The sequence below is a fragment of the Notamacropus eugenii genome, chromosome 1, assembly GCF_028372415.1.
Source record: "Notamacropus eugenii isolate mMacEug1 chromosome 1, mMacEug1.pri_v2, whole genome shotgun sequence".
Classification (NCBI taxonomy): Eukaryota; Metazoa; Chordata; class Mammalia; order Diprotodontia; family Macropodidae; genus Notamacropus; species Notamacropus eugenii.
In genome coordinates, this window is record NC_092872.1 from 344,410,867 (window position 1) to 344,438,172 (window position 27,306).

The 27,306-nt window shown below is 43.3% G+C and overlaps 1 protein-coding gene across 1 annotated transcript in view; it reads left to right on the plus strand.

Moving 5' to 3' along the window:
- The first annotated feature begins 1,014 nt into the window (after positions 1-1,014).
- The window catches only part of PDLIM4 (PDZ and LIM domain 4), a 101,619-nt gene continuing 75,327 nt past the window's right edge, over positions 1,015-27,306 (plus strand). Inside the window, exon 1 of the mRNA XM_072629995.1 lies at positions 1,015-1,300. Coding sequence (XP_072486096.1) covers positions 1,091-1,300 — 210 coding nt within the window. The 5' untranslated portion in view covers positions 1,015-1,090. The remainder of the gene's footprint in view (positions 1,301-27,306) is intronic.

The following is a 27,306-nucleotide window of genomic DNA, read 5'->3' on the forward strand; positions in this document are numbered from 1 at the left end:
ATGACCACAGCCCTTAACCAGGAGCAGTTTGAGACCAGGCCATCCCTAGCTGCCTCATTTCTACTCTCAGCTATGCCAGGAGGGCAGAGGTCTCAGTCACCCGAGATCCCAGAGCCCTGCCTTCTGTCCAGTTCTAACTTCCCCACCACTGTGTGGAACAGTCCAGTTCAGCCATTCTAACCTAGGGTACAAAAAGCACCTGTGGGGAGAACACACTGGCCCCAGGAACTCCCTGGGGAAGAGGGGATTTCCTAACCTGAAACTTCCTAGGGAATTTCCCTTAGAATCTGGCATCAGTTATATCTCTTGTCTTCTAGACAGCATAATCAGAATTGCAGGCTGGGGAGACACAGGGGCAGAAGGGGAGAGGCAGCAGGGTGAACACAGCAAATGCAGGTAGCTGTCAGCTCAAGGGCCTTCCCATCATCCAGCTATGCTGGGCGGGAGCTGGGTGGTTTGGTAAATTAGTCACTGTCCCCTGGATTTCCTGCTTTCCAAAAACACAGACTTTCCAGGAGACTGAAAACCACTTAAGTCTGATCAATGCACATTTTAAATGGCTTCTGGAATACCTGGGTCTCGGGTTATCTGCATCCCTGCTCCTGAGGGCGGTGATGTGAAGATGCCCCCGGAAGTCTCGGGTTCCTGAAATATACTTGGCTGTTTGCCTGGGGAGCTGCGGGGCTAGAGGTGCCCAGGATTTCCTTCTAGGATCTCGCAACCTCGCCTCCCGCAGGTGTGCAACCCAGGCATCCCAGGGCTGGCGCTTCATATTCCGACTTTACTAGAGAAGGGGATAGGGTGGAGGGGAAGAAAGAAGTGGGTCCTGGGATGGATGGGCTGGGGGGTTCGGGGTACTCTGACACCCGGCTCCCTCAGAGTCACAGTTTGATTTCTAGCCCATCGGGAGGGGGAATCTCCCCGAAATTTCCCTGGACGCTGTCTGACCTGTCAGAGTCTGAGATCAAGGCTTTGGGAGTGACTGGCTTGGGAGGCGTTCCCTGGGTTAGAGGAAGGAGGGGGAAGAGGGAAAAGAAAGAGGAGAGAGGGAAGGAGGAGGAGAGAGGGGAGGGGCTGGAGCAGGCAGGGGATGCACCGGAGCCGACCGAGGGGCCCCGGAGGCAGCAGCAGCAGCTGCGGCGGTGGCGGGATCGCGGCGGCGGCCCCTGGTGTCCTGCCCCCCGGTGTCCCGGTTCCCGGAGGCGCCATGCCCCACACAGTCACTCTCCAGGGCCCCTCACCCTGGGGCTTCCGCCTGGTGGGCGGCAAGGACTTTAGTACCGCTCTCACCATCTCCCGGGTGAGTCCCGGGCCCGCGAGAGGGGATCCCGGGGAGGGGGATTGTAGGAGGGGGATCCCTGGGAGGGGTCCCGAGACAAAGGCTCTAGCAGACCTAGCGGGGATGGGGGACGAACACAGCGTGGCGATCTGTGGCTGGGGCCGCCGTGGGGAGGGAAGGTGAAAAACTGCCAGTGCCCACCTCCGGCCTCTGAGCCCCTAACCTGAGAAAACCTCTTCCAAGGTTTCTGCCCCGTTAGTGCCTGGCTGGGGGAAGGAGGCATGGGTCCGTGGTCTGCGTCGCTTCCAGCTGAGGAACTTGGAGACCATGCGCTGGGCGCGATGCTCCAGGCGCTCACTGCTCCGCGCAGCGCCCCGCCCGGGAGCCAGCCGAACCCGCCAGCCCGGCAGGGCCAGGGAGGTCTGCCGCATCCATCCCCCTCTCCCTGGTAGTATAACGCTGGCAGAAGCCACTTGGAGCTCTCCGTGTGTGCCCTTCCAGCGAAGTGTTATTGGATCAAAGGAGTCACAGCTCTCTGTGGCCCTAACCGAGCTGGACGCCCCCTGGACGCACTGTCACCCCTTGCGGTCTTTGAGGTCCTCTAGGTTCACAGGAGCACCCTGCCTAATGCTCTAGGCTCCAGTCCGGGAGAGGGTTTGGCTGGGTTTAGGATACTTCATCCCTTTTATCCCGCACACCCCTGACTTCTCCGGGACTCCGAGGGAGAAGTGATGAGAAATGCGCCCTCGACGGGTGAGATCAGCCGGCAGTTTGTTTCCTGCGAGGAAGAGGCAGCCTCACCTTCCCCTCACACAATCAGTCTTAAGCGCTAGAAGAGTCTTACCGCTCAGCCATGCGACTAGCCCTGTGCTAGGTGGTGAGAAGGAGACAGAGAAGGGGACCTGATTGTTTAGGAAGTCCATAGACCGATGGGGAGACAAGACTCTGAGCCAAACCCCTCCCTGGGGTTCTTGTTAAAAACAGAGAAGTAGCCAGTAGCCTTGGCAACAGGTGGTCATCTAATGTAGTGGGCACCTTTCAGACTAACTAGAGTCGTATTTTCCATGGCAGAGCGGAGATACAAAAGAAAATTGGGCCTACAATCCATAGGTCCATGGCCTGAAATCCCCTGCTATAAACTTATGTTTAAGAAATCACTTGGTATTTGTATTTTTTTTTTCGACCTTCCCACCCCTCAATCTCCTTAGAGACTGGGGAATTTTTCATTTTCTTTGATCTCCAGTGCCTAACGCAAAGTGTGCATAATAGGTACTTAATAAATTCATGTAGGGTAGGATTGGACTTGTCCTGGTGGAGACGATGCTGTGGCTTTACATGTCTGGTGGGGCGGAGGGCTGGGGGAAATCTGAAGCCTCCTTCTTTTCTGCCCTGTTAAGTGTGGACAACTGCGTGGAAGAGAACTTACATCCCTCCCCCTCCGCCAACCCCACCCCCACCTCCACCCCCAGCTGCTCAGGAGGGCAGGAGCAGGTCACACATTTGCTGAAGGTGTTCACATCTCCATGTCAGCTCCTGTTTAATCTGCTTCACTGACCTTAGGAGCTGGCAGTGGGAAGGAGGCAGTGTTTGCCTAGTTTCTGAGCAGGGCAGGGACTGGACTGTGGCCCAGAGCTGGAGATGACTGTAGAGAGTTTTTGTCTTTGGGAAAATCCTGTGTCCTTGGAGCTCTGTAGGCATCTAATCCTTTGGAACAGAGGGGATAAAATGGCCCATAAAACTGCCATCGGCCTCACGAGAAAACCCAGCTGTGAAAGGATGGAGTTTTCCTTTTTCTATAAACAGAAGATTGTTCATGAAATCTACACTGGCCCAAAGGGTAAAGGGTTCCAGAGTGCCTGAGTGAGGGTCCCTGGCTGGGCCAGAAAATGCAGTTTGGAAACAGAAGTTGCTTGTTGTGCTGGTACTTGTCTGGGCCCTTTGGTCTCCTTTAACAGAAAGGTGCTGGGGGAGGGTAGGTTTCAAGGCAGCTGATGGGGTTTGACTAGCTGCTCATGCAGAGTGAGCTGAGGAACACAGACATCTGTTAAAACAACATAAACTAGATATGCCCATGGGGGAGTCCTTGGCCTTCCAGGCATCAACATTTAGGCTAAGGAATTTCACAGACTGCTTGGGTTGGGGGATGCAAGGCCTAGAGGGCTCCCATTCTGGTATGGTCTGTGGAATTTGCCCCATTGGAAGGAATTGGATTGAAAGAAGCCATTTCTCTCTAAAAAAACATGAAAATACTTCAAAAAGAATATTGTGAAACTTGGAAGCCTTCAAAATCCAGCTCAACTGTCTTTAAAAATCTTGTTTCTATTGATATTTTGTTTTTACACCACCATTTCCTTCCCTTTCTAATACCTAGCGATCAAGATTTAAAATGAAAGAGAGGAAACACACCCATACCCACACCCAGACATACACACACACACCAACTTTGTCTGGCAGTATATGCAGTATTCCATATCCATTGCCCCCCACCTCTGCAACACAGGTTGATACATTTTGTCCTTTTTTTTTTTTTAAAACCAACAAGAATGGAGATGACTTATAAATGTTATATCCAGTCATAGACAAAAAAGCAGTCTGGAATGTCAGGAGGATCCAGTGGCTTGTAATTAAGTGAACTGATTTCAGGTAGGTAGATCTTGCATTAAAAGAGAGAATGTTGCATGTCAGGGAGGATTCAAATGGTGAGACTCAGCTTATATCAGATGGTAGAGAGATGAGGTCTGGATCCAAGGGGGATCTGTCCTTGATAAGGTGTCACCATTGATAGGGTAAAGTCCAGAAGGCCTAAGTCAGGTGTGATTAGGGGCCTGGAATTCCATATCTCTGCTCCTGTGACCTTACACTCAGACCATCTCCGGGTTCAGCTCATTCATTCCTCCATTTGTCATTCATGGCAGAGTGGAAATCAGTGAGATGGTCCTAATACCAAGGGGTGGTGCATTTTCTCAACTTTTCTCAGACTTAAACGTGGTCATTATAACTACACAGCATTAAACTTTAATCTATTTGGTCTTTAGGTTTACAATGTTGTGGTCATTGTGTAGATTGTCAGAAAGTACTGTCTCTGGTCAAACCTGATATAGAGGGCAGGAAGCAAGTAGGTAGTAGTGTAGGAGGAGGATTGCAACATGGATTTATGGAAAGAACACTGGAGGAGTCCAAAGGCTTGGATTCAAATCCAGTTCTGAATAACTGCATCCTTGGGAAAATGATTTCCTTTCTTCTGGGCTTCAGTTTCCTTATCTGTCAAGTGAGGGGATTGTATTAGGTTGTCTGTAGGGTCTTAAATATTCTCTGCTCCGTTAGAGTCAACAAACTAATGAGATCTCTAGTACTTTCTTTTCCCTAGTAATAAGTTTAGTTTAAATTGTCCTTGCCTGTGTTACAAGCAGCTGAGGTCAGCCAAACATTGAGTTTATGCTTCAGAGTGAGACACTGCCCCAGCGTAAGTGGCCATATATGGACTGAGAAATGAATAATACTTCGGGAGCGTTGTCTGCTTCACACTACTCATCTGTTTCCTAGAAGAAAGGCCCAGGATTGGAAGATTATAGGGGGAGTCACTAGCAAATGGGGCAGTTTCTAGGATCCACTCAACACTTTTGTCCTTTAATAGAATGTCTGACAGCAGAACTGCTCTCCAAAGGCATGTGGGCTGTGGCTTTATCGGTGCCTCCTGGTACTGGATGTACACATGTGCTTACTGTGACCAGGCAGGGTTTAGGGTTTGGCACAGGGTGGGTGTTGCTAGACTACCAAAATAGTGAAGTGGCTCTTGAAACAGACAATTTCCTAACATTAGTGGAATGCTGAGCTGTGTCTCAGCACACAGTTACTCAGGGAGGAAACTGGTCAGATACTTAGGCCTTTAATTGTCTCAAGGATTTCAACCCACATCAGAGGGAACTACCCATTACACAGATGGGGAAGTGTAAATCAGCTGCACTGAGGGGGAGGGGGAGGCTTGGCTTTCAAGTCCATCCACACCAGGGCTTTTCAGAAAGCAAACCCTGGAAACAGGGTGTGGCCAAGATGGGAGAGGCTTTTGTTTAGTTCCTCTGGGTGGGTGTAAGCCAGACCCAGGTCAAACGGTAGAATTTATTTAAATCTGGGAAAGAAATGAGAACTTCTGTAAGTCCAACCCTCTCGTTGCACAGAAAAGGAAACTGAGGCACAGAGAGAAGTGATTTGTCCAAGGTCACACAGGAAGCAAGAGTTTACCATTTTTTCCATTTCTCTTGAGGCCCTGAAGCTGGTCCCTGAAATGTCTTGCTAAGAGCCATTGCCGACGTTCACCAAGGACTGCTTTCCCCTTGAATTGGCTCCTCCTGGTTCCTTGACAGTCTTTTGATAAGTTTGTACCTTGTGTTGTCCCTCCCTCTTCCAGGTGAGACAACCCTGTCCTGACCAACTGTGGGTGTCTCCAGAGGGGATCTTGGTAAAGGGTTTTTAGCTTTTTTCCCCCCAGCATTTTTATTTTTTCAGGTGGAGAAACTAAGGTACGATTTGGCCAAGTCTTTTCTCAAAAGAACACCAGTTACAAAGAACAAAAGGAAGGAAAGAAGGTGTGGCTTCCATTCCTGGTGAAAATAGTATTTTATAGACTCTAATCTAAAGTAGATTTAAGTCAGTGCTAAGCCTACTTACTTTTCTTTGTCCTATTGTTGCTATCTAACATACCTAGACTGTCTTTGGCCCGGCTCCCGTGTCTCTGTAGCACAGTTTGGTCTAGCCCAGGTGACCCTTCCGGGCATCTGGGCTTGGGGGCTGCATTTGCCTAGTATTTTAGACTTGCTTCATAAACTCTGATGCTCAGCTATGGCAATTCTCTCAATGTTAAGGGAGTAGCTAGGTAGTACAGTGAATAGAGATTTGGCCCTGCAGACCTGAGTTCAAATCCAGCCTCAGACATTCACTAGCTGTGTGACTCTGGGTATCACTTAATCTGATTGCCTCAAAAAAAAAAAAAGAAGTTTGGGAGAGGAATCAGGACTTAATGGATAACAATAAACTAGCCTTCAGAGTTGTGAAGAAGGCCTGGGTTCTAGTTCTGCCTCTTATACGTACGATCTGTAGGACTGGGCAAATCATTGAACCTCCCAGTGCCTTGGGCAACTTTCTAAGATTATAAGTTGCAGAACAGGTTGCCATCTGCCTAGGTAGGAGGAATTTTCTCCCTGGGAGTCTTCTTTACCAATGAAGTCATAGTTCTAGACTAAGAAAAAACTATAGAAGGGAGGAAAAATAAATATGAGCTGCCACCCAGTGTTCCTGCTCCCATTCCATTCTTCCTTCCTTGTTGAAGAAGCAGAAAATAAAGGACTGGAAAGAGAGGAATGAAATTGACACTCTGCCAGTGAGTACACCTAATGAATCGGTGGCAGCACCAAGACACTGCCCATGTTCTGTTAAAAGTCATTGACCCGGTTATCAGTGTTTCCATTTTACTCAGGCCTCTTCTCTAGTTGTTCCACAGGCACACAGGAGGTATTTAATAAATGCTTGTTGGTGGTTTGTCGTGGCCTGGGGCATCACTTTGAATCTGAGAATCATAAGGACCCCAGAGGGTCTTTAATTCAACCACTTCATTTTCCACTTGGGGCACTTTCTTATCTCCCAAGGCTGACTGAGTTCCTCCAGGTCAAGAGATGTTCATGTCAGACTCCCCCATAGCACAGTTGCAGGTCACCAAGCTTAAAATCCCACCAGGTGCTCAGTAAGTACTGATGATGAATTGACTGAGCATGTGGGACACAACTGATCCACCTACAAAGCTCCTGCTAGTTTGGATTCTCTCTCATCTAGACTATTGCTACAACCTCTAATTGGTCTCTTTTCCTCCAGTCTTTCTCCCTCTCCAATCCATCATCTAAGTAGCTAGCTGGCCAAAATAATCTTCCTGAAAGCTGAGGTCTGATTAGGTCACTCCTCAGCTGAAGAATTTTCAGTGACTCCCTAGTCTTTTGGAATAAAACCAATTCTTCAGCTTTGCATTTAAAGCCCTTCACAGTTTAGGCCCTGCGTACCTTTCCAGACTTATTTCACATTACTCCCCTTTATGCACTTTCCATTCTCATTTAACTGGCCTTTGTGCTGCTCCCCCAATCAGCATTCCACCTTCCATCTTTAGTCCTTTGCATAAGCTGTTCCTCTTTCTTGGAATACACTCCCTCCTAACAACACTGTTTAGAATTTGTAGTTTCCTTCCAGTTTCCTCAACTAAAATGTTTCCTATTGGAAACCTTTCATAAGCCCCCTAGCTTTCTGTGTTTTCTCTGTCCTATTTATTTGTTTAAATAAATGTCATTCCTACCCATCCCCACTTAGGTGGCTTCTTTGGGAACAATCCATAGAGCTTGGAGTCAGAAGACCTTAATTCAAATCCAACCTCTGACATTTACTAGCTGTGGGACCCTGGGCAAGTCATTTTGTGAACATTATATGGGAAAATCATTGTAAAGGGCTTAACACAATGCCTGGCATATAGTTGATGCTTAATAAATGCTTTTTTCCTTCCTTTTTTCCTCCTTTCCTTCCTTCCTTTCCTCCCTCCCTCTTTCCCTCCCTCCCTCTTTCCTTCCCTCCTTCTCTCCTTTATTCCTTCATCCTTTCCTTCCTCCTTTCATTCCCTTCCTCCCTTTTTCCTTCCTGGCAGGAATTCTTCATCAATTTGTTCTTCTAACCTCAGGACCTTGCACAGTGCCTTGTGTCTGGTGCTTGTTCAATGTATCTGAACTTGGCAACAACAGCACTGAACTTTGCTCTAAGCTCATTTGTAACTAATTATGAAGACCATTCAGATACTTTATCTCCAGCCTCTGTGACTTTGCAGTGGCTCTCCCTCATGCTTGGAATTTTCTCCCTCCTTTTCTCTGCCTCTTGGTACTCCTGACCGCTCAAGACCCAGTTTAAGGGCCACCTCCTTCATGAGGCCTTCTCTGATTTAACCAGTAATTAATGAGAATCCCCTGCCCCACCCTCCCCTACTCTAATCACAGTAAATTCAGTTGTATATTAGGGCAGCTAGGTGGTACAGTGGGTAGAGCACCTGTGCAGGAGTTAGAAGGACCTGTGTTCAAATCTCACCTCAGACACTTGACACTCACTAGCTCTGTGACCTTGGGCAAGTCACTTAACCCCAATTGCCTCATCCTGGATCATCTCTAGTCATCCTGATGAATATCTGGTACCTGGATTCAGATGGCTCTGGAGCAGAAGTGAGGCTGGTGACCTGCACAGCCCTCCCTCACTCAAAGTCAAGTGCAAGTCATGTCATTATTTCTCTGATGGCATGGTCTTCTTCAGTAATGAAGGACGAACACACATATTTGTATATTTATCAGTGAACATGTGCAAGGAACATTTTTGTCTTTCCCCAAGGTCTCCCCCAATGCATAGCACATAGTAGGTCATTAGTAAATACTTGTTGATTGATTACTTTGCTCGTGCACAAATCATTTAGGATCATAGGACCAAAATTTTAGAGCTAGAAGAGATCTCTGAGGTCCTCTAAACCCCTCCTCCCATTTTATAAGTAAGGAAACTTAAGAACCACTGAGGTGAAGTCACTTTCCTAAAGTCACACAGCTAACAAGCTGAACTGACCAAGCCAGGATCTGAACCCAAGTCCTCAGCGTCCAAGTGCAAGCTTTTCAATCAGAGTGATTGCTTGACCAGGGGCAGAGGCCACAACTCTGCTAAATTATTTTGAGCTTCTGAGTCACACAAAACTCCACCCACAGCCCTCCATCATCAGGTCCAGCAATTTGATCAACCCTTGTTTTTTCTCTCCTTTCATGGGCTTTCCTTGTCCCTCCGCAAACCAGATTTTCATTGCTAATTCTTTTCACTGAGCAGCTTTCTGATTAAGCCAATTCCTTTGTGGCTTCTCCAGCTTCCACATGGAATGTAAGTTTTAATATCCTGCAATCTCCTATTTACTCATAGTCTGCTCCCTTCCTGGTGCTGATGTGAAACAAAAAAAAATTCCGCCCTCCCCCCCATCAAGTTAGTGCTAACTTCAAGGAAACGGCTTTGAGGCTTGGTTTGGGGCCTTTGCCAGTCTGTGAGTAAGGGTTTCAGGTTTTCTCAAATAGCTCCTATTAAATCTTAGCAATCATTTGTTTTCCATGGTGTAGGCACCCTCAGCCACTCTTTCCCTGTCTAGGTTGGTATAAGCATCGATGAGCTAACTGGCTTGACTTTCAGGTGAAACCAACATTTTGTTGACAGTGGGTTGACCATGCCAGGATGGGATTAGAGTCTGCAAAGCACTGGGGCTAAAGAATCTGAGGCAAAAATGTGGAGGATGAGCAGTTCACATCAGAAAGCACGTAGTAAGCATCCACTGTGTGCAAAACATGCTGTTAGGCCCTAGGGAAGATAGAAAGTTTAGTCATAGGATTATAGAATCTCACGTTGGCAAGGACCTCTCAGGCCATCTAGTCAAAGCAGTGGTCATCCAGCCTTCAGCTGGAGATGGTAAATGGTTGGGATTCTACCTCTAAAGACAGTCCAGTCCACATTCCTTTACCTCCAGTTGTTAGGAAGTTTTTCCTTTCATGGTACTTAAATCTGTCTCCCTGCAATCTTCATTCTTTGCTCCTAGTTCTGTGCTCTGGCACCAAGCAGAACAAGTCATATATTCATATACATATTTACATATTTATACACACAGATATGCATATGTATGTATATATATAGAGAGTGTATATATAAATCCCTCCCTCCCCCATATGAAGGTCTTCACTACTCAGCCATTGTGTCTTAAGAAGTCTCGAAGATTTCTCTTCTCCAGACTAAACAGTCCTCTTATGGCATGGCCTATAGGTCTAGCACCTGACTACGGTCATCTGTTGCTTGCTTCTGTAAGATATGTGCCCCCTAGAATAGACAGGATCTTCAGGTGTGCTCTGACCAGGCCAGAATTGAGCAGGACCATCCTCTTTGAGTCCAACTGAAGATCACATTTTTTTTTGGCCAGTACATTACACTGTTGGTTTATATTAAGCGTTCAGTCCATTAAAATGGCTGCATATTTTTTCAGGCAAACTGCTCTCTACTTACGTGTCTCCCATCTTATACTTGTAAAGCTGATTTCTGGAATGTTACGTTTATCTCTATTAAATTTCATCTTCGGAGATGTAGCCCAGTATTCCACACTGTTGGAATATTTTTGGATCATGTATCCATGAGTCAAACATATTAGCTATCCTTTCTTTAAAAAAAATGTATGTATATATCTATCTACATACACATACATATGTTATATATATATAATATGTATATATAGATATATAATGTGTATATATATATATACATATATATATATATATATTAGTATCACTGTCACTTTCCAATGCCTCCTTTGCACAGAATCCACCCATGTGATAACTATACAGTCATTATCTATTCTTTAAAGATTTGTGTAATTTGCAAAACTGATAATCATGTACCTTCATCCAAATAATTAATACAGACATTAAACAGTAGAGATCCAAGGATATTCCACTGTAGATATCCTTCCAAGTCTACCACATCTCTTTACTGATTGCCCTTTTGGTTTGGTCATTCAAACAGTTCTGAATCTGCCTGCCCATGCTAGCATTTAGCATGCATCTCTCTAATCACAGGTCCCAAAGCAAACAACATGAGGGAGACTTTGACAGGTCAGGAATGCATGTAGATATAGTTTACCTAGACCCCAGTAAAGCATTTCACATTCTATTTTTTGTTGTTCTTCAAGCACTTGGGTCATTTCTGAAATTTGGTGACCCCCTTTGGGGTTTTCTTGGAAAAGATACTAGAGTGGTTTGCCATTCCCTTCTCCAGCTCATTTGACAGATGAGAAAACTGAAGCGAAGAGAGTTAAGTGACTTACCAAGAGTCATGCAGCTAGTAAGTGTCTGAGCATGAATTTGAACTCAAATCTTCCTAACTCCAGGCCCAGCACTCTAATCACTGTGCCACCTAAATGCCCCTTTCACAGTCTATAACCTGCCCAAAAAAGAAAGTGGAATTAGCCTGGCATAACTTGTTTTGGGTGAAGCCGAGCTATTTCCTCGTGATTACCATTTCTCCTAAATATTCACTAATCATCCTTTTGATTCTAGATTTTCCTTAGTAACTGAAGGTGAACTCCCTGTTCTATGCTTTGCAGACTTTGTTATCTTTTTTTCAAATGTGTGCCTCTTTGGCTTGTGCCACCTGTCTAGTCCTCTACAGTTTCCTTAGGGATTCAGTATGACCACTCCAAGAATCTCATGACTGTGTGAGGGTATCATTCTAGGTTCTCCCTCTCCTTCTGTTGAGGACCACACTTTCTGTAGAACAGACTCCCTCTGCTCTTGTCACAAGTAGACAAACTTACTTGAAGTCAAACTGTTCCCAGCAGTGTTCTGCCCCAGTTGGTAAAAAAAACAATTCCTAGGTATGATTCTGGGTCCGACGCCAGCAAGAGAGGCTGAAGCTTTCGGTGAAAAGTGAGAGTTTTCTTCGAGAACACTGATGAGTTTTCTATAAGTATAAATAGCTAATATTGATTCCTGTGGGTCTAAGGTGGTTGCAGATACTGGTTTCAACTGGACTAGACCCAAATTGCTGGAATCTGCTTTCCTCCCCAGTGACTCCTGCCTGTTGGAGAGCTCAGATCACTATTTAGCAGCTTGTACAAACCCTGAAAGGTCCCTCTGGTGCTAGGGTTTGTGTGTGTGTGTGTGTGTGTGTGTATGGGGGTGGGATAGATGGAAGCAGAAGCCTGCTTAATTGAACCTCTCATCTGGCCATTGTGCTCAGCTCAGGAGCTAGGAGGCTGTTTATTAAAGGCCAAAGTGCCCCAAAGCACCAATATATGCCACTTACACTACATTTATTCAGGCTTGGGCAGAATCAGGACCATTGAACTTAGTCAAAAGGCAGCACTCGAGGACCTAGAAAGCCACATGTGGCCTCAAGGCTGCAGGTCCCCCTCCCCTGTCCCTCCCCCCTTTCCTCAAATAGAGGCTGTAATGTTTCAGCCTCCAGATCAGAGAGCAAGTGTAAGAATTCAATTTAGCTTCTTGAATGAAGAATTAAAAATTTTATTTCTGCTTTCAAACTCATTTGGGTAAATCAAAGTTAGTGAACAAATATGGCAAAATTTAAAATACAAGAAGAAAGAGCTAGAGGCAGCAACAATAAAGTCTCTAGTGAAGGGATGGGGAACCTGCAGCCTTGAGGTCACATTGAGTACCTCTAGGTACTCCTTTAATAAACAAACTCCCTTAATAAAAAGACATTCTGTAAAACTTGAACTTAGTCAAAAGACTGCACTCAAGGACCTAGAAGGCCACATGTAGCCTCAAGGCTGCAGATCCCCCTCCCCTGTTTGAGTGGAGTCAGGAAGACTTGAGTTCAAATCTTATATCTGATTTCTACTGGCTGAGTGACTCCAAGCAAATTCTAGAACCTCTGTGTGCCCCAAGTTGTGTTGCTGTGCACCCTTCCTTCTTGAAGACCAGTGACATCATGAGGTGTGACTTGTAAGTGAACTGGATTAAGTGGAGCAGGGCTGTGCAAAGTCATTGGTCTCACTCTTTCCTCCAGAATCATCAAAGTCCAGTGGTGAGACAAAAGTTAAGATGAGGAAAACCAAGAGGTTTCTGACTTTAACCTCACAAATGATTCACCTTTGTTTCACAAGCTCCTTCATCTTTGTTTATTCCCGTATCATTCTGAAAGAATGAGGTACTAAAGAAACTTAATCTTATACATATGACAAGTTCAAGCAGTAATTTAACTCTTACTTAGACCGTGGAATGACTACAAATTCAGATCAAAACATCTTTCCCACTTACAGCTTATTAGAGTAGATGTCTTAGTATTAACCTGATATTGCAACGACAAATTCATATGGTTCACCTGCCCTGATAAAAGAAATTTGCTAGGAGAGGAAGAAGCAGGGACATGACCGTAACACCACCAAAACTGGTCTTCCAGGTCCAAGACTAAGGGCACAGAATACTCAACACAGGGATGCAAGGTTAAAGCATCCTTAACTCTATTTTAATTCAAGTAAGAGTCATAATTAAATTTCTGGAACAGCCAATCATATGAAGTCCCACTCCCATTTAGAGGGTACCAAAGCCAGACTCAGGATTTAATCAGGTGGGAAATATTCCTGTTCAAAAGGAAGTGACACAATGGAGACGCTGAATCAAGAGTATCTTACCATGCCAAGGTTGTCTTCTTAGCCTTTCCCAGACATAGACATCCCACCTCTAATAGTTCTCAAACTACACTCCACTGGGGAGCATATGACATCTCTCTTAAATAATAGACTATTAGACTCATGACAATGCAAACAATTGTACCTGAAATCAAATTCAGAATAATATCAGATCATCTCATGCCCCAAGTAACTTTAAGTTTGAGTTCTAGACATATTACCAATCTATATTGGTGCAGGGAATTTCCACACTGGAAGTTCCCCATAAAGATAAAATCATAGGTCCAGACCAAACAAGATTTATTAATGATATAATTTAAAGATAAGATATGAATATTCTTATAATTTAAGGTCAATTTTAATTCAACAAACATTAGGCACCTTCTATATGTAAGGCACTGTGTAGGATACAGGAGATACAAAAGGGAACACAAGCCTTATTCACAAGGAGCTGATAATAATGGGCTGGGATATGGGAGGGGACATGTCTCCAAGAATGAAGGAAATACAAAGAAGGTGTCAGGCAAAGTACAATAAAAATTATTGGAGGAAGAGACCACTTTTATCTGGGAAGTGTGTGGGGGGTGATGATTGGAAATCAGGGATGACTTCCTGGAAAAGGTGACGCTTCAGTTGGCCCATGAAGGACTTTTAGCAATTTACATGTCACATGTTACACATGCTGTTACAAATCAGTTAGAAATTCCCTTTGCAAAATAATAATTGATATTCCTTTTCTTTGTCAACTGACTAATCTAAAGAGACACCTTTTGGAATTGACTTATAAGAAAGTTTAACCAAACCAAGTGCCAATCCTGTGCTTACAGATGGTCAGAAGCTGGACCAAAAAAAGAGTGAAGTCCTTCTTTTCTGTAAGCCAGCTTCACTCTATTTATTTTACTTGTGCTCGCAGAAGAGGAAGTTGTTTGTTTTCTCTGTAATAGACGGTGTATGAATTTCTCTTCAGGGATTTTGCTTCATTTTCCAAAGATGAATCTTCTGACTTAATGCCAAGGCTACTTAACTCCAGACTTCTCACTTTCTCCTTTATAAGAACTGCAGCTCCCTTCATTTCAGAGTTCACTGATTCAGTCCTCCCTTCTCTTATTCACACTATTCATAGTAAGCATACCCAATACTAATCCAGTCTCTTTCCCCTTTGGGGAGCCATCTCTCAGTGTAGTGTGATAACTGGAAGGTGGAGCTATAATATCGATGAACCCATATGGAGAAAAGGGGACAAACAGAGTTTAATTCCAGTCTCCTTCCCAGACCTTGGACCAGTGGACAAGGAAACTCTCTATAACTGGTGTTTTCCAAGTGGGAGTCATATGATCACAAAGTAAAGACATCACCTAGCCAAATTTCTTCGTCTTATACGTGAAGAAATTGAGACCCAGAGAAGACTGTCCTAGGGTTACCAAAAGGGGATTTGGCTTCAGTGTCCTGTCATGGGACTATCCCTAGAAAGAGAAACAATGGGAATGGAGGGCAGGGAAACGGTATTCGTTAAGTCACAAGCTATTCACTAATTTTCTGGTCAATCTTATCAACCACAAACCAATCTATACTATTTACCCAGCACTCACTAGGTACAAGGCGCAACATTTACTTTCCATGTAGGAATTACAAGAATTCAGGGCACACCTTCAGAGTCTGCATTTATTTGCCTTTCCAGAGGAAGAAAATGCATTTAAAGGCATTTTAGTTGAATGGCTATTTAATGTCGAAAAATACACTTTGAAATCACAGGCTTGAGATCCAACATAATTAATCCCCTTCCAAAGTCCACATCATTTTGTCTACTTGTTTTTCTGCAAGATACTCTCTACTGAACTGAGATCTGCTGCCTTCCTGATCAAAGTTCCGTCAAAGTTCAAAAGAATTTCACAATGAAATATATTTTTGGACAAATGAGAGTCCTTGGTGCATCCCTGAAAGGACAAAAACAGAAGATGACTGATAAATTTTTGTTGGAACTCAACTGAATTCTGGAACCCAGAGTGAAAGTACCCTGCGAAAGAGTAAAACAAAACAAAAAAAACCTTTGGTAACACAATGACAGAGGCCAGAGCTGCAGTGGTGGGCCCTCATGAGATTGTACCCAACTCCTTCATTTTACAGAGGAGAAAACTGAGTTCCCTGGGATACTGACTTGCCTAAGAATACAAAGACAGATTATGTCAAAGGTAAGATGTGGAACTAGATTCTCTGACTAAGCTAGCAGCATTTCCACTCTGCCATACTGCCTCCTAGAGTATCTTTGGAGTCACCAAATTGACTTTGGGAATATTGGTGCCTTGGGTCATCTCTCCTCTTTAGACCTTCTACCTCCCATCATCTGAATGTACAACTTGTGTGGTGACCAGTCTTGGCCTTTCATTTCCTCAGTGTTGTCTTCCTGGGCATCACAAAGTAAAGATACCAACTTCTTCCCACATGATGTTCTGTAGCCTTGAAGTAGATTTTCAGATTTTTGTTGATTGCCACTTTTGTGGCTCTCCTACCTTCTGGACCCAGATGATTTTAGCCTTAAGAATGTAGTTCCAGTAACCCCAGGATTCTGAAGACTGGGAAACCAGTATTTTATTCCTAAGCACTTACTAGCTATGATGCATGGATGGAAGGAGGGGAGGAAGGAAGGAGAGAGAGGAAGGGAGAAAGGAAGGAAGGAAACAATGATTAAAATCTACTGCATTTGATGCTCACAACAACCCTGAGAGATCGGTGCTATTATTATCTGCATATTATAGCTGAAATTTCTTCAACTGAGGCAGAAAAAAGATTATCTGACTTACCCAGGGTCAAGTTGGGCCTTCCTGGCTCTAGGCCTTTCTATCCACTAAGCCACCCAGTTGTCTAATGATAGCCACAGACCTACATATGCCCTTTGCTGTTAGATCATTTTTGACTTCTGAACTCTTAAGATTTAATATTTAGATCTATATTTGTGTGCCCTTTGAGATAGGTTCATCAGCCCTGGAATGAAGCTTAAGCCCTGCCCTTCTATCCCATGTCTGATGAAAACTGATCCAATGACACTGAATGATGAGGGTTTAAATGGAATTTCAGTATAAAGGCAGCATTGAGACTCTCCTGCTGCCCCTGACCCAGCATATGTGGCTGGCCTCTCTGTACCCCTTATGTCTACTAAATATGGCCTGCCTTAGCCCAAGCTACAGTCTTGTTTGAATCATAAGGTAATGGATTTTGAGTTGAAAGGGACCTCCAAGGCTAGCTAGTTCAACCTCTTCATTTTACAGAAGAAAAAAAGGAGGTACAGGGTTTAAGTGACTGGCCCACAGTCACATAGTCAGAATTGGAACCCAAGGCCTTTAACCTTCACATATAGTATTGTTTTCCATTGTACCCTTGGTGAAGACTGAGTTCATCCTAACTCCAGAGAAATGCAGCTATTCTGGGAAATGGTGGACATCCACTTCTTGTCCGAAAAATATCTTTTTATTCAAGGTCAGTGAGGATTTTGGGAGCTTGAAGATGGAACAGAGGCCAGGATTTTTGAAGAGTAGTTGGAATAGGGACTCTTAGAGGCGTTAGAGCAAGGAGCTAGAATTCTGAAATCAGGAAAGAGGAACCACAGATTTCAGAGGGCATTGGCCTTGGGTGAGACCCTTTTATCAGACAAAGTGCATTCTAATCTATGACCTGAACCACAGTGGAGTCAAAATGAACCCCTGCCACCATCAACTATGTTTACTGTGTTGGAGGGTTACTCTAACCTACCACCACCACTAGTGTTCAGAGTTCCTTTTTAATACCTTCGTTTTTTATTCACTCTGTGGACCCTAGATGGAAGCCCAAGGGGGAGGTGCTGGGAGGAAGAGACACTGATGACTTTTTCCAAAACAGTGTGTGTTCTCAAGGGAGAGGATTGAGTTCCCTATGGCAACCTCACCTGGCCACTAGCTCATCTCCCCAGAGGTTTGTCAGCCTGCTTCAGAGGCTAATCTGGGTTGAGTTGTGACTTGTCCCCTCTCCCTGTGTGGGCTCATAATGAGTGTTTTGATTTTAAATAATCTTCCTCATGAAAGGTTCCCCTATTGTCAGGATGGGCCCAGAAAGCATGTGGTATAGTTGGAGGGCAGGGAAGCAAGGCTTAAGTTTCAGACTCCTAGAGACAAATGTTCCTTGTAAACAGGCTGACGACAAGGCATGGCAGAGCATAGATAAGATGCTGACAATTTATCTTTGGACTTGCTCACAGAGTTCCTTGTTTATTTTATTAAATCATGGGTAACGAGAGCCAGGCTGGTGGGAGCAGACACAGCGAGGGCCTTGCCTTTAAACTAGAGACCTCTCAAGGCCTTCCCTCCCCACCTCCTCCCTCTGCTCCACACTTGCACACCCATGACTCCAGAAGGAAATGTGTTCTGTCTCAGGGGCAAATAGTTAAGATGACCCAATCCACACATTAGCAGCTGCAGCCAGCCCTGTGGAAAGACCCATTGATAATGCTTTCCTGGTCTGGTGGGAGGAAAAGGAAGGTGACAAAAATTGGAGCTGAGAGAATGCAATTGAGGAAGAAATGGAAAGAATGGGGTAGAATATGTACACACGTAAACATACACACACACACACATACAAATTTAACATTCAGAAAGTTTATTAAGCCCAATTATTGCTGGCTATGTAAACAGAGAATAGTTCATCCAAGGTGGGTCAGGATGGAATTTGCTGGGAGGTACTTGAACCTAGGAAACCCTGGCCCTGTTAACCTACTGTTCACCTCCAAATACTTGGCTTCTTCTCCTTTGCAATGGAAAGCAAAGGGAGGAGTCCAAATGTGCCAGGAGGAGATTGCTGAGGGGGGGGGGGGGGGGCAGTGGTGATGGAATTAAAGAAATGTTTTATTGATGCTTTTAAAAAATCATTCCTATTATTTCCCAATTCCACACCCCCATCAAAAATAAAAAATGAAAGCACCCTCCCTTGCAATAAAGTTAAGTAAAATATACCAATCTTGACCTCCTTAAAGCCTCATCTAAAACTTTCAGTTTCTGCAAGAAGCCTTTATGCTAGTGCTTCCCCCTGAGATTATTTCTAGTTGATGCTGTTTATATCCTTTTTTGTACATTGTTGTTTTCATTTTGTTTCCCTGATTACATTGAGTTCCTTGAGGAGGGGACCTTTTTATACTTTCTTTGTAGCCCCAGTGCTTGGCAATGGTGCCTGGCCCATAGTAGGCACCTGTTGATTTACCATGTTGGCTCTGTCTGATGTTTTCTCATTCCATATTTCTAATACCATATGCCACCTCTCTGCTAAAAGGAGAGAGGCAGTCATGTTTCTCTGTGTACCATCTAAAATCAAATGAGGATTGTACTGATCATAGTTCACTGATACTATTGGAAATTTCTTTGTGATCCCAGGAATTGAAGTCACAGGGAAGTTAGGAGAAGTTAAGTGAACATGGAGCAGCCATCAATTACTTTGAATGCCTGGGCCTAGAAGAAGTACATTGCAGGGTACTGAAAGAGCTTGGGGTAGAATGACTGAGTCTTTGAAAGACCATGGAAAACAGGACAAGTGCTGCCACCTGAGAGATAAGGTCAGAGATCCTGATTCTCCAAAAAGAAAAGATGATATGAATGTATAGAGTATGGGACATTGAACTTAACTATAATTCATTGCAAAATCCTAGAACAAATAGTTGTTTTCATTTTGTTTTTTAGTTAGCAAATATTTATTTTTCTCTTTCAAATTTTTCTTCCAAATCCCTTAGATTTTAAAAGAAAAAAAGAACTTCATGTAACAAGTATGCATAGGCAAGTTAAACATTCCCATAGAGTCCTTTTTCAAAAATGTCTATCTCATAGAAGGCATTATTAAAAGCATGTTTTATGGGCATCTAGAAAAAGGAAAATTAGCATAGCTTGATTAAAATCAATTTTGTGTTAGGGATGCTAGCTGGATCAATAGATAAAGAATGTGTAGAAAACAGTTTACCTAGCACCTGATAAAGCCTTTCACTCTGTCTCTGTTGACAAAGTGAACTGTGGGTCAATTAGGGAGATTTGGAATTGTTTGCCTGGGAGTAGTCATTATTGGGCCTTTCACCTTGGAGAGAGGTTTCCTGGGGAAGGCCCTGAGGATCTGTCCTTGGCTCTCTACTGTTTAACATTCTTATCAGTGACTTGGATAAGGGCCGAGAGAGCATGTTTATCAAATCTGCAGCTGACACTGAGTTAGGATCCAAACCCTTGAATGATGAAATACAAAATGACAGGCTAGGACACTGGGCCAAAGCTAAGGAGATGAAATTGGATGGGGATTAATCGATCAGTAATGAATACCTACTAAACACCAGAAATGGAGATACAAAGACCACAGTAAAACATTCCCTGTCTTCCTCAGGGAGACCATATATAGACATAGATATAGATATATAGATATAGATGTCTATACATACATATAGATAGATAGATAGATGTTACAGAATAAATACAAAGTCATTTGAAGGGAAAGGCACTAGCAGCTGGGGCAACCAGGAAAGACTTCATGTGGAAAGTGGTGTTTGAACTAAGTCTTGAAAGAAGCTGGGTATATTCTAAGAGGTGAGGGTGAGGAGGGAGTGATTTCAGACCTAGGGGACAGTCACTATAAAGTCATGGAGAGGGAAATGAAATACTATGGACAAGGAGCAGTGAGAAGTCTAGCTTGACTGAATTGTGTGAAAATGAATAATGTTCAAAAGGCTGGAAAGGCGGAGTGGAGCCCCGTTATTAAGGGTTTTACATGATAAACAGAAGAGTTTACGTTTGATCTTAGAGGTAATATAGAGTCATAGTAGATGAGTGACATGGCCAGATTTGCATGTAAGGAAAATTACTTTGACAGCTGTATTAAGGATGGATTAGACAGGGCAGAGCCTGGAGGGAGAAAGGGAATCCAGTTAGGAGGCAAATGCAGTAGAACAGGTGAGAAGAGGTGATGAAGGCCTGAACTGGATATGAGAGCTATGAAGGTAGAAATGAAGAGATTGATGTCTAACTGACTGGACATATGCGGTGAGGATGACTGAACAGTTGAGGATGACATGAAGATTATGAACCTATGGAATCAGAAGCATGGTGGTTCTTGATTGAGAAAGGGAATTTAAAGAAAGGAGTAAGTCTGAGAGAAAAGATCATGAGTTCTGCTTTGGACATATTGAGTTTGAGATGACATAGGATGTCCAACTCAAAATATCCAACAGGCAGATAAGTTTAAAGTCCTATACTTGGGTTTAGGGGAAAAAATACACCAACAACTCCAAGCTTTCTGGCCAAGATGGTTACCTGAATAGGAGGCAGATAGCCTAGCTTTCACCTGCGTAGTCCAGGAAAACCCTAACATTCACACCAGACTGAATAATGATCAAGAAATCCGATGAGAAAATTAAAATAAGTGACTTCTTCAACCCCAAGACTGAACAAAAGTTAACCAAAAGCTCATGGGTGATAGCAAAGGTATATAGTCTCTAAGGCTTTATGCCTAGACACAGCAAGTATAGAAGGCTCCATGATGGTCAGAAGGCTGAAAGTAGGGCAGGGAACCCCTGGGAATGGAATCTGGTTGGCAGACAGTGCAGGCCTTCATTGCTCAGACCCAGACAATCCAGGCACCCTGGATGCTGAGGCCCCTAACTCTCTATTTTAAGACACCAAAGAATGTCCTGAAGTTCCAGTGTTTGGAGCCTCAAGGATCCAGGGAAGCCTAAGTCTGAGAGGTGGCGGTCAGTACAAGAATCCAGGAGATTTGGGGCAGGGCAAACCACCCCATCCAAAAGTACAGCAGGAGGAGGAATCTGGCCCTGACACAATGCTCCAGTTCAGGAACTCAAGCTGGAAAGATGAGTCAGTCAAAGAAAACACTAAGCAATATCAGAAATTATTGCAAATCTAACTCCATAATAACTGTAAGCAGAGACTCAAAGGGGAAAAAAAAGAATTTTCTACTAAATATCTAGAAGAAATAAAATGAGAGATAACAAATGAAATAAATGATCTGGAGGAAACAACTAGAAAGAGAAAGTAGCATAAAAGAGAAAATGGAGAGTTAGCAATAGTAACGTCCCCCACAAAAGATGGCCATTTTAATATTTCTGATGATACCCAGAAGAGAATAGAAGGCAGTTCAGAAAGACTGTATCTGGTGGAATTTATTATATGTTTTTAAAAAAGAAAAGGGTTACGAAGTTGATTGAGACTCAGAGTTTCATATGAAATCTTTTTTGTGTTCTGCTGGGCATATGGAAATAGTTTTTTGGTGTTTGACTTTAGAATTTTTAAAATCTCAAACAAAAATAAAAGAAAAATCATACATTCAAGATGGGAAATAGAATGGCTAGACAACGTAGAAAAGATCTGAAAGTTTTAATCGAAGTTTGCTGGATCTAGTTCATACTGGCTCTTGAGAACTGAGTTAAATTTTCATTGTGACCATTTATGTCTCAGGAATCAGCAAAGCTACAGATCAAGGCTTAATTTATTGTTTGGTTGATTGTCTAGAGTTTTAAAAAGATGATGAAAATGCTAAAAAGAGACATTTTTTAAGAAAAGAAAAATATATTAGAAACTTAAATATTAAAGCAAATACAAAATAAGAAAGGAAAAAAAGCATTACCTTGTACACAGCAGAACTTAAGGGAAATATATAGCAGATATATAGCAATGAATGTACTGCAGTATGCAGAAATACATTTCCATTTCAAGAAGGCCTATATAAATACTACATGTTGTATTCAGAACTGTCCATCTTTTTTTGCTCCCTTGAAGATTTCTTTCGTTCTCTGCTATGCACTGAGAGATTAAATATTAGTGTGTCATATGTGTATTTTTTTCCCCTGAAGAGCTGGTTTTCCCTGAAGAGCATATTTCTGACTGTAAGCTTCACATGAGTCAAAAAGCAGCATGGCAGCCAAAAAGACTGCCAGAACTTATGCTTCATTAAGAGAGGTAGAGTGTCCAGAAGGAGGTAGGCTTTAGTCCAGCTGAACTCAGTCTTGGTCAGGCCATTTATGGAGTAAGGAATGTGTTACATTTTATACTAGGGGTGGGGAACCTTTGGCCTTGAGGCCATATGTGGCCTTCTAGGTTCTCAAGAGCCGCCCTTTGACTGAATCCAAACTTCACAGCTGTAACCCCTGCAATCCCACCCCTGTAACAATACAGAAGAGGAAGGACACTGGTAAATTAGTGCCTGTCTAGAGGAGGCCTACCATTTGTATGAGGCAACTGAAGACTTGGTCTTACTAGGACATGTGTGGAGTTTAGTACAAAGAGATTGCCCTTGATATATCCTCATACCTGGTCACAGATTTCCTTGTTTACTTTATTAAATCATGAGTTAACACCAGACACGCTGGTGGATCAGCCACAAGTGCCATACCCAGGAAGAGACCTCCTCCTGTATGTGAGTGTGTTATGTGTGTGTGTGTGTTGTGTGTGTGTGTTGTATGTGTGTTGTGTGTGTGTGTGTGTGTTGTGTGTGTGTGCCAAGTGCCTGGAGGTGATGAGGAGAAGGTAGTTAATTCTAAAATAACTAAATGGCTGTCATGTGAAAGGAGAATTAGAACCTTTCAGCTGTCTGCTATAACACAGGCCTAAGAGCAATGGGTGGTAATTGCCAAGAGATAGATCTAGATTAGATATAAGAAGAAAAAAAAAAACAAAATCCCTTCCCAATAATTACAGCTGTTCAAAAATGGAACAGACAGCTGTGCGTTGTACTGATTTCCCTTTCACTTGAGATCTGTGGGGAAGCTTGTAGAAGACAGTCCTCATTCCAGGGACAGGTACAAACAGGTGGGTGATAGAATTGCTTTCAGACTCTGTGATTCTGTGTTTTACAGCTGGGTGGGGACAGACAAGGGTCTGGCACAGCTGGTGAAGTTATTGCTGCTTGTCTCCCAAGTTCCCTGTTTTCCTTTTCTATTTTTCAATTTAATATTTTATTTTTCCCTCAATTACATGTAAAAACAATTTTTAACATTCATTTAAAAATTTTTTGAGTTCCAAATTCTTTCTCTTCCTCCCTCTCTTACCCCCTTCCCACATTGAGAAAACAAGCAACTTGATATAGGTTATACATGTTTTGTTTCTCTTTTCAACACCTTTTCAGTGACCTCACTTCCCTACCCCTACCACCACCCCAAGACTTTCACATTAACTATCTCATCCAGGACGAGGAAAGTGTCTAATAAACTCACACTCCTGTTTTAGGAACTAGGTGCACCCCATGAGTGGGAAAGACTGAATTGTTTTAAAAATCTGTTTTCTCTATATCTTTTGTTTTTACACCACCCTTATTTTCAAATATATCTTTCTTCCTCCCTTACCTGGTGAATCATCCTATTGTATAATAATGATTTTAAAAGAGGCATCTAGAAAGGGTATGTAAACATACAACCACAGAAATGATGATTTAATGGTGAAAATTCAGGCACCTTGACTGAGTGGGCATCATGGTCATGGCTAAAAGTCTGGCTGAAGGTCCATGAAGCTCCTGTTGAGCCCACACTGTGCTATTTTTGACTCTTCTACCAGAAGAAAGGGAGATGCTTTTCAGTTGGAATAAATAGTAAAAAGTTAGGCAAGTTTAGAAAAATGAGACTGACATTTTTGTAAGACCATGGTCTCTTTTTCCCTTTCCTCCCCTATTTTTCCACAAAGGAAGACTAAAAACAGTCTTAATTTAAGAAGGCTGTGACCAGGAACATCTTTTCTCTCCTCCTCTTCCAATATATAGCATGGTTCAACAGCCTTGTGAACTAGACAGTTATTTACCTTGTTTAGTAGGTAAAGAAACTGAGGTACAGAGAGGGGAAGGTCAAGGCCATTTGGGGAGCCCACCACCTGTGCCAGGGTAGGAGTCTACTTACTGGATCAAATGGAGATAAATAGGGGCTCTTCCCATTAAGAAGACTCTATAGACTTCAAATGACAATGTTCTGCGCCTCATCTCCTCCCCAATACCTAGTTAGATGAGCTTCTCCCTCCTGTTCCCAGAAAAGTAAAGCATCATAGATTTAGATGTGGAAAGAGACCTCACTGGCCAATATATGCAATCCTCTATTTTACAGACGAAGAAACTGAGGTCACTGAGATTCAGTGACTTGTCCAAGGTGATACATATAGCCACGTAGCCTTAGTGATGCTGCACCAAACTATCTAATCGTCCATGCACCCTATGGCATGGATATTGCCACTCTTCTCTCAATGTGTCAAGATCTATGCATTCACTTCTTCAGAGTCCATACATGTGCATGCATGTGGGGGGGGGGTGCATGTGCATGGATGAGTGGGTGCGTGTGTGTGTGTGTGTGTGTGTGTGTGTGTGTGTGTGTGTGTGAGAGAGAGAGACAGAGAGAGACAGAGAGAGACAGAGGGAGTGGGCTCTGTAAGTTTTCCAGCCCAAGGCCTGAGTTGAGACGGGGAGGGTTGTTGTTGTTGTGTTTGTCCTTCTATCTCAAAGAAGATGATGACATGACTTGTAGGTGACTTTGATTTGGGTGAGGGAGGGCTGTGCAAGGTCACCAACCTCATTTTCTTTTCCTGTGCCATCTGGATCCAGTGGCCTAATATTCATCAGGATGACTGGAGATGGCCCAGGATGCAATGGGAGACCCTGGCCCTTTCAGGCTAAGGTCTTATCACATTCCTACTTTGAGTGAGATACACCCATTCAATGAGTAGGCTTCTTTAAGTTGCTCAAGGGATGACCCCTTTAATCCAAAAAAAAAAAAAAAAATCAAACTGGGAGGGGCCCTCAGGGTTGGGTAAAAGAGAAACAATTACTATTTAGTAGTTATATACACTTTGTACTAGGTGGGTGGGGACTTGTCCAGTCTGTGAGCTCCAGTGTGAATAGGATTTAAAGGTTTGATCCTTGAGCAAGAAATGTAGCCAGTAAACCCAAAGAAAAAAAGGCAGCTTTTGGCCTATCTTCCCCTGGGCAGAATACAAGAGGAGAGGAGAGGAAAGGGGAGAGGAAGGGAAGGGAGGGAAGGGGAGGAGAGGAGAGGAGAGGAGAGGAGAGGAGAGGAGAGATGCTACTCATTCGCAGGTTGTGTTTGTCCTTTGTTCTCAAAGAGGTCCATGACATCAAGATGATGACATGACTTGCAGTTGACTTTGATTTGAGTGAGGGAGGGCTGTGCAAGGTCACCAGCCTCACTTTCTTCTCCTTGACAGGGGAGGGAGGGAGAGGATGGAGGAACAGCCAAATGTCCTGGGTTCAAATCTCTACTGTCACCTGTGTGACATTGAGCAAGTGGCCTCCCTCTGTCCTTCATCTATAAAATGAAATTGAATTAAATGACTCCTAATGTCCATTCTAGTTCTAAATCTAAGATTTAAGGCTGGACTTCCTACAGGTTTAGAAGGAAAATTCCCCTCTCTCATAAGATCCTTGCAAACAGAAGAAATTCAAGGTCTGTGGTCTGACACCATGGATTATCCCAAATCCCTGCTCTTCCTTTACCTGCCTGCTGGAAGCCCCATCAGTTCCTACCCTTCATTACTGGTTAACCTACGCCATGGACCAAACTCCCACCTCCCAGGCTTCTTTTGCTCCCCTGAAGCCTGGGGGCAGCACCTGAAACAAAGTACGAGCATAATTGGAAAGACATAGAGCCATTTTTTGACCAAAGCCACTGTGAGATGAGTCTCTGCACACAGTGGTCTACATCCTGGCTGGGGTCCAAGTCCTCACCCAGATGAAGGGGAATAAAGGATCACTGGTTTCAGAGATCATGTAATTCAGTATTTTCTTTTTACAAATGAGGAAACTGACCCTCCAGGAGGTCAAATGACTTCTCAAGATAACACAAGGAATAAATAACAGAGCTGGGGTTCGGGTCTTACAAATCTGAGTTTAACAGAAAAGTTTCTCTCTCTGCACCTCAAAGCTTCTGCTGAAAGGATTGTGAAATGAGCCATGTTCACAGGGGACAATTTAGCTGCCTTTTGAATAGATTACACAGCTCCCAGAACAATGCTTAGTTATTAAAACAGACTGCCAGGGGAGAGAGGGAACCTCGCTTTCATATAGTCTTGATGTCCTTATTTTCCAGACGAGGAAATTGAATTTTGAAGGAGGGAAGGGACTGGTCCAAGGCCACCCAGAGCAAATTAGTAGGAAAGCCAAGGACTGATTAGAACCCAGTCTCTTGTCCACTAGCCTCCCAGTCTATGGCTCTTTTTATTTTTAAATTAATTGTCTTTTAAATTTTTGATTCCATCTTCAGGCATGAAAATTTTAGTATTCAAAGAATGAGAAGTTCTTTGTATACTAAAATATTGTGTGTATGAATGAGAAGTTCTTTGTGTACTAAAATATTGTGTATATGAAACAATAAACTATAAAATGTTAGTACATGAAACTATAAACTTCTCTTATGTACAGTTTGCTTTTTAAAGAAAGTTTACATTAAACTTAACTTACTCATAACAAAATTTCTGTTTGTGTACCTTCCTGAATTTCTTTTTTCTTCTGTATGTTCTTCAATGTTTTATTGAATAGTTTTCATTTTATTTTTACATCCCTATTATTACCCACTAACTCTCCCCTTCTCTCAGTAGAAGAAATCTGCCCTTAAAATAACACATTGACCCTGTCTGAAAATGTGTGTCCATTCGGAGGTGGGATGCAAACTGAGATCTCTTCTAATTCCATGCCCAGCACTCTTGAAAGCCCTGAAGTGACATTACAGTAAACTCTGTACCGTGCTGAATCCTTTGTTGTGGGTCCAGTTTATTCTTTGCTGAGCTCCCTAAACAAAATACTCTCCAGAAAGATTCCA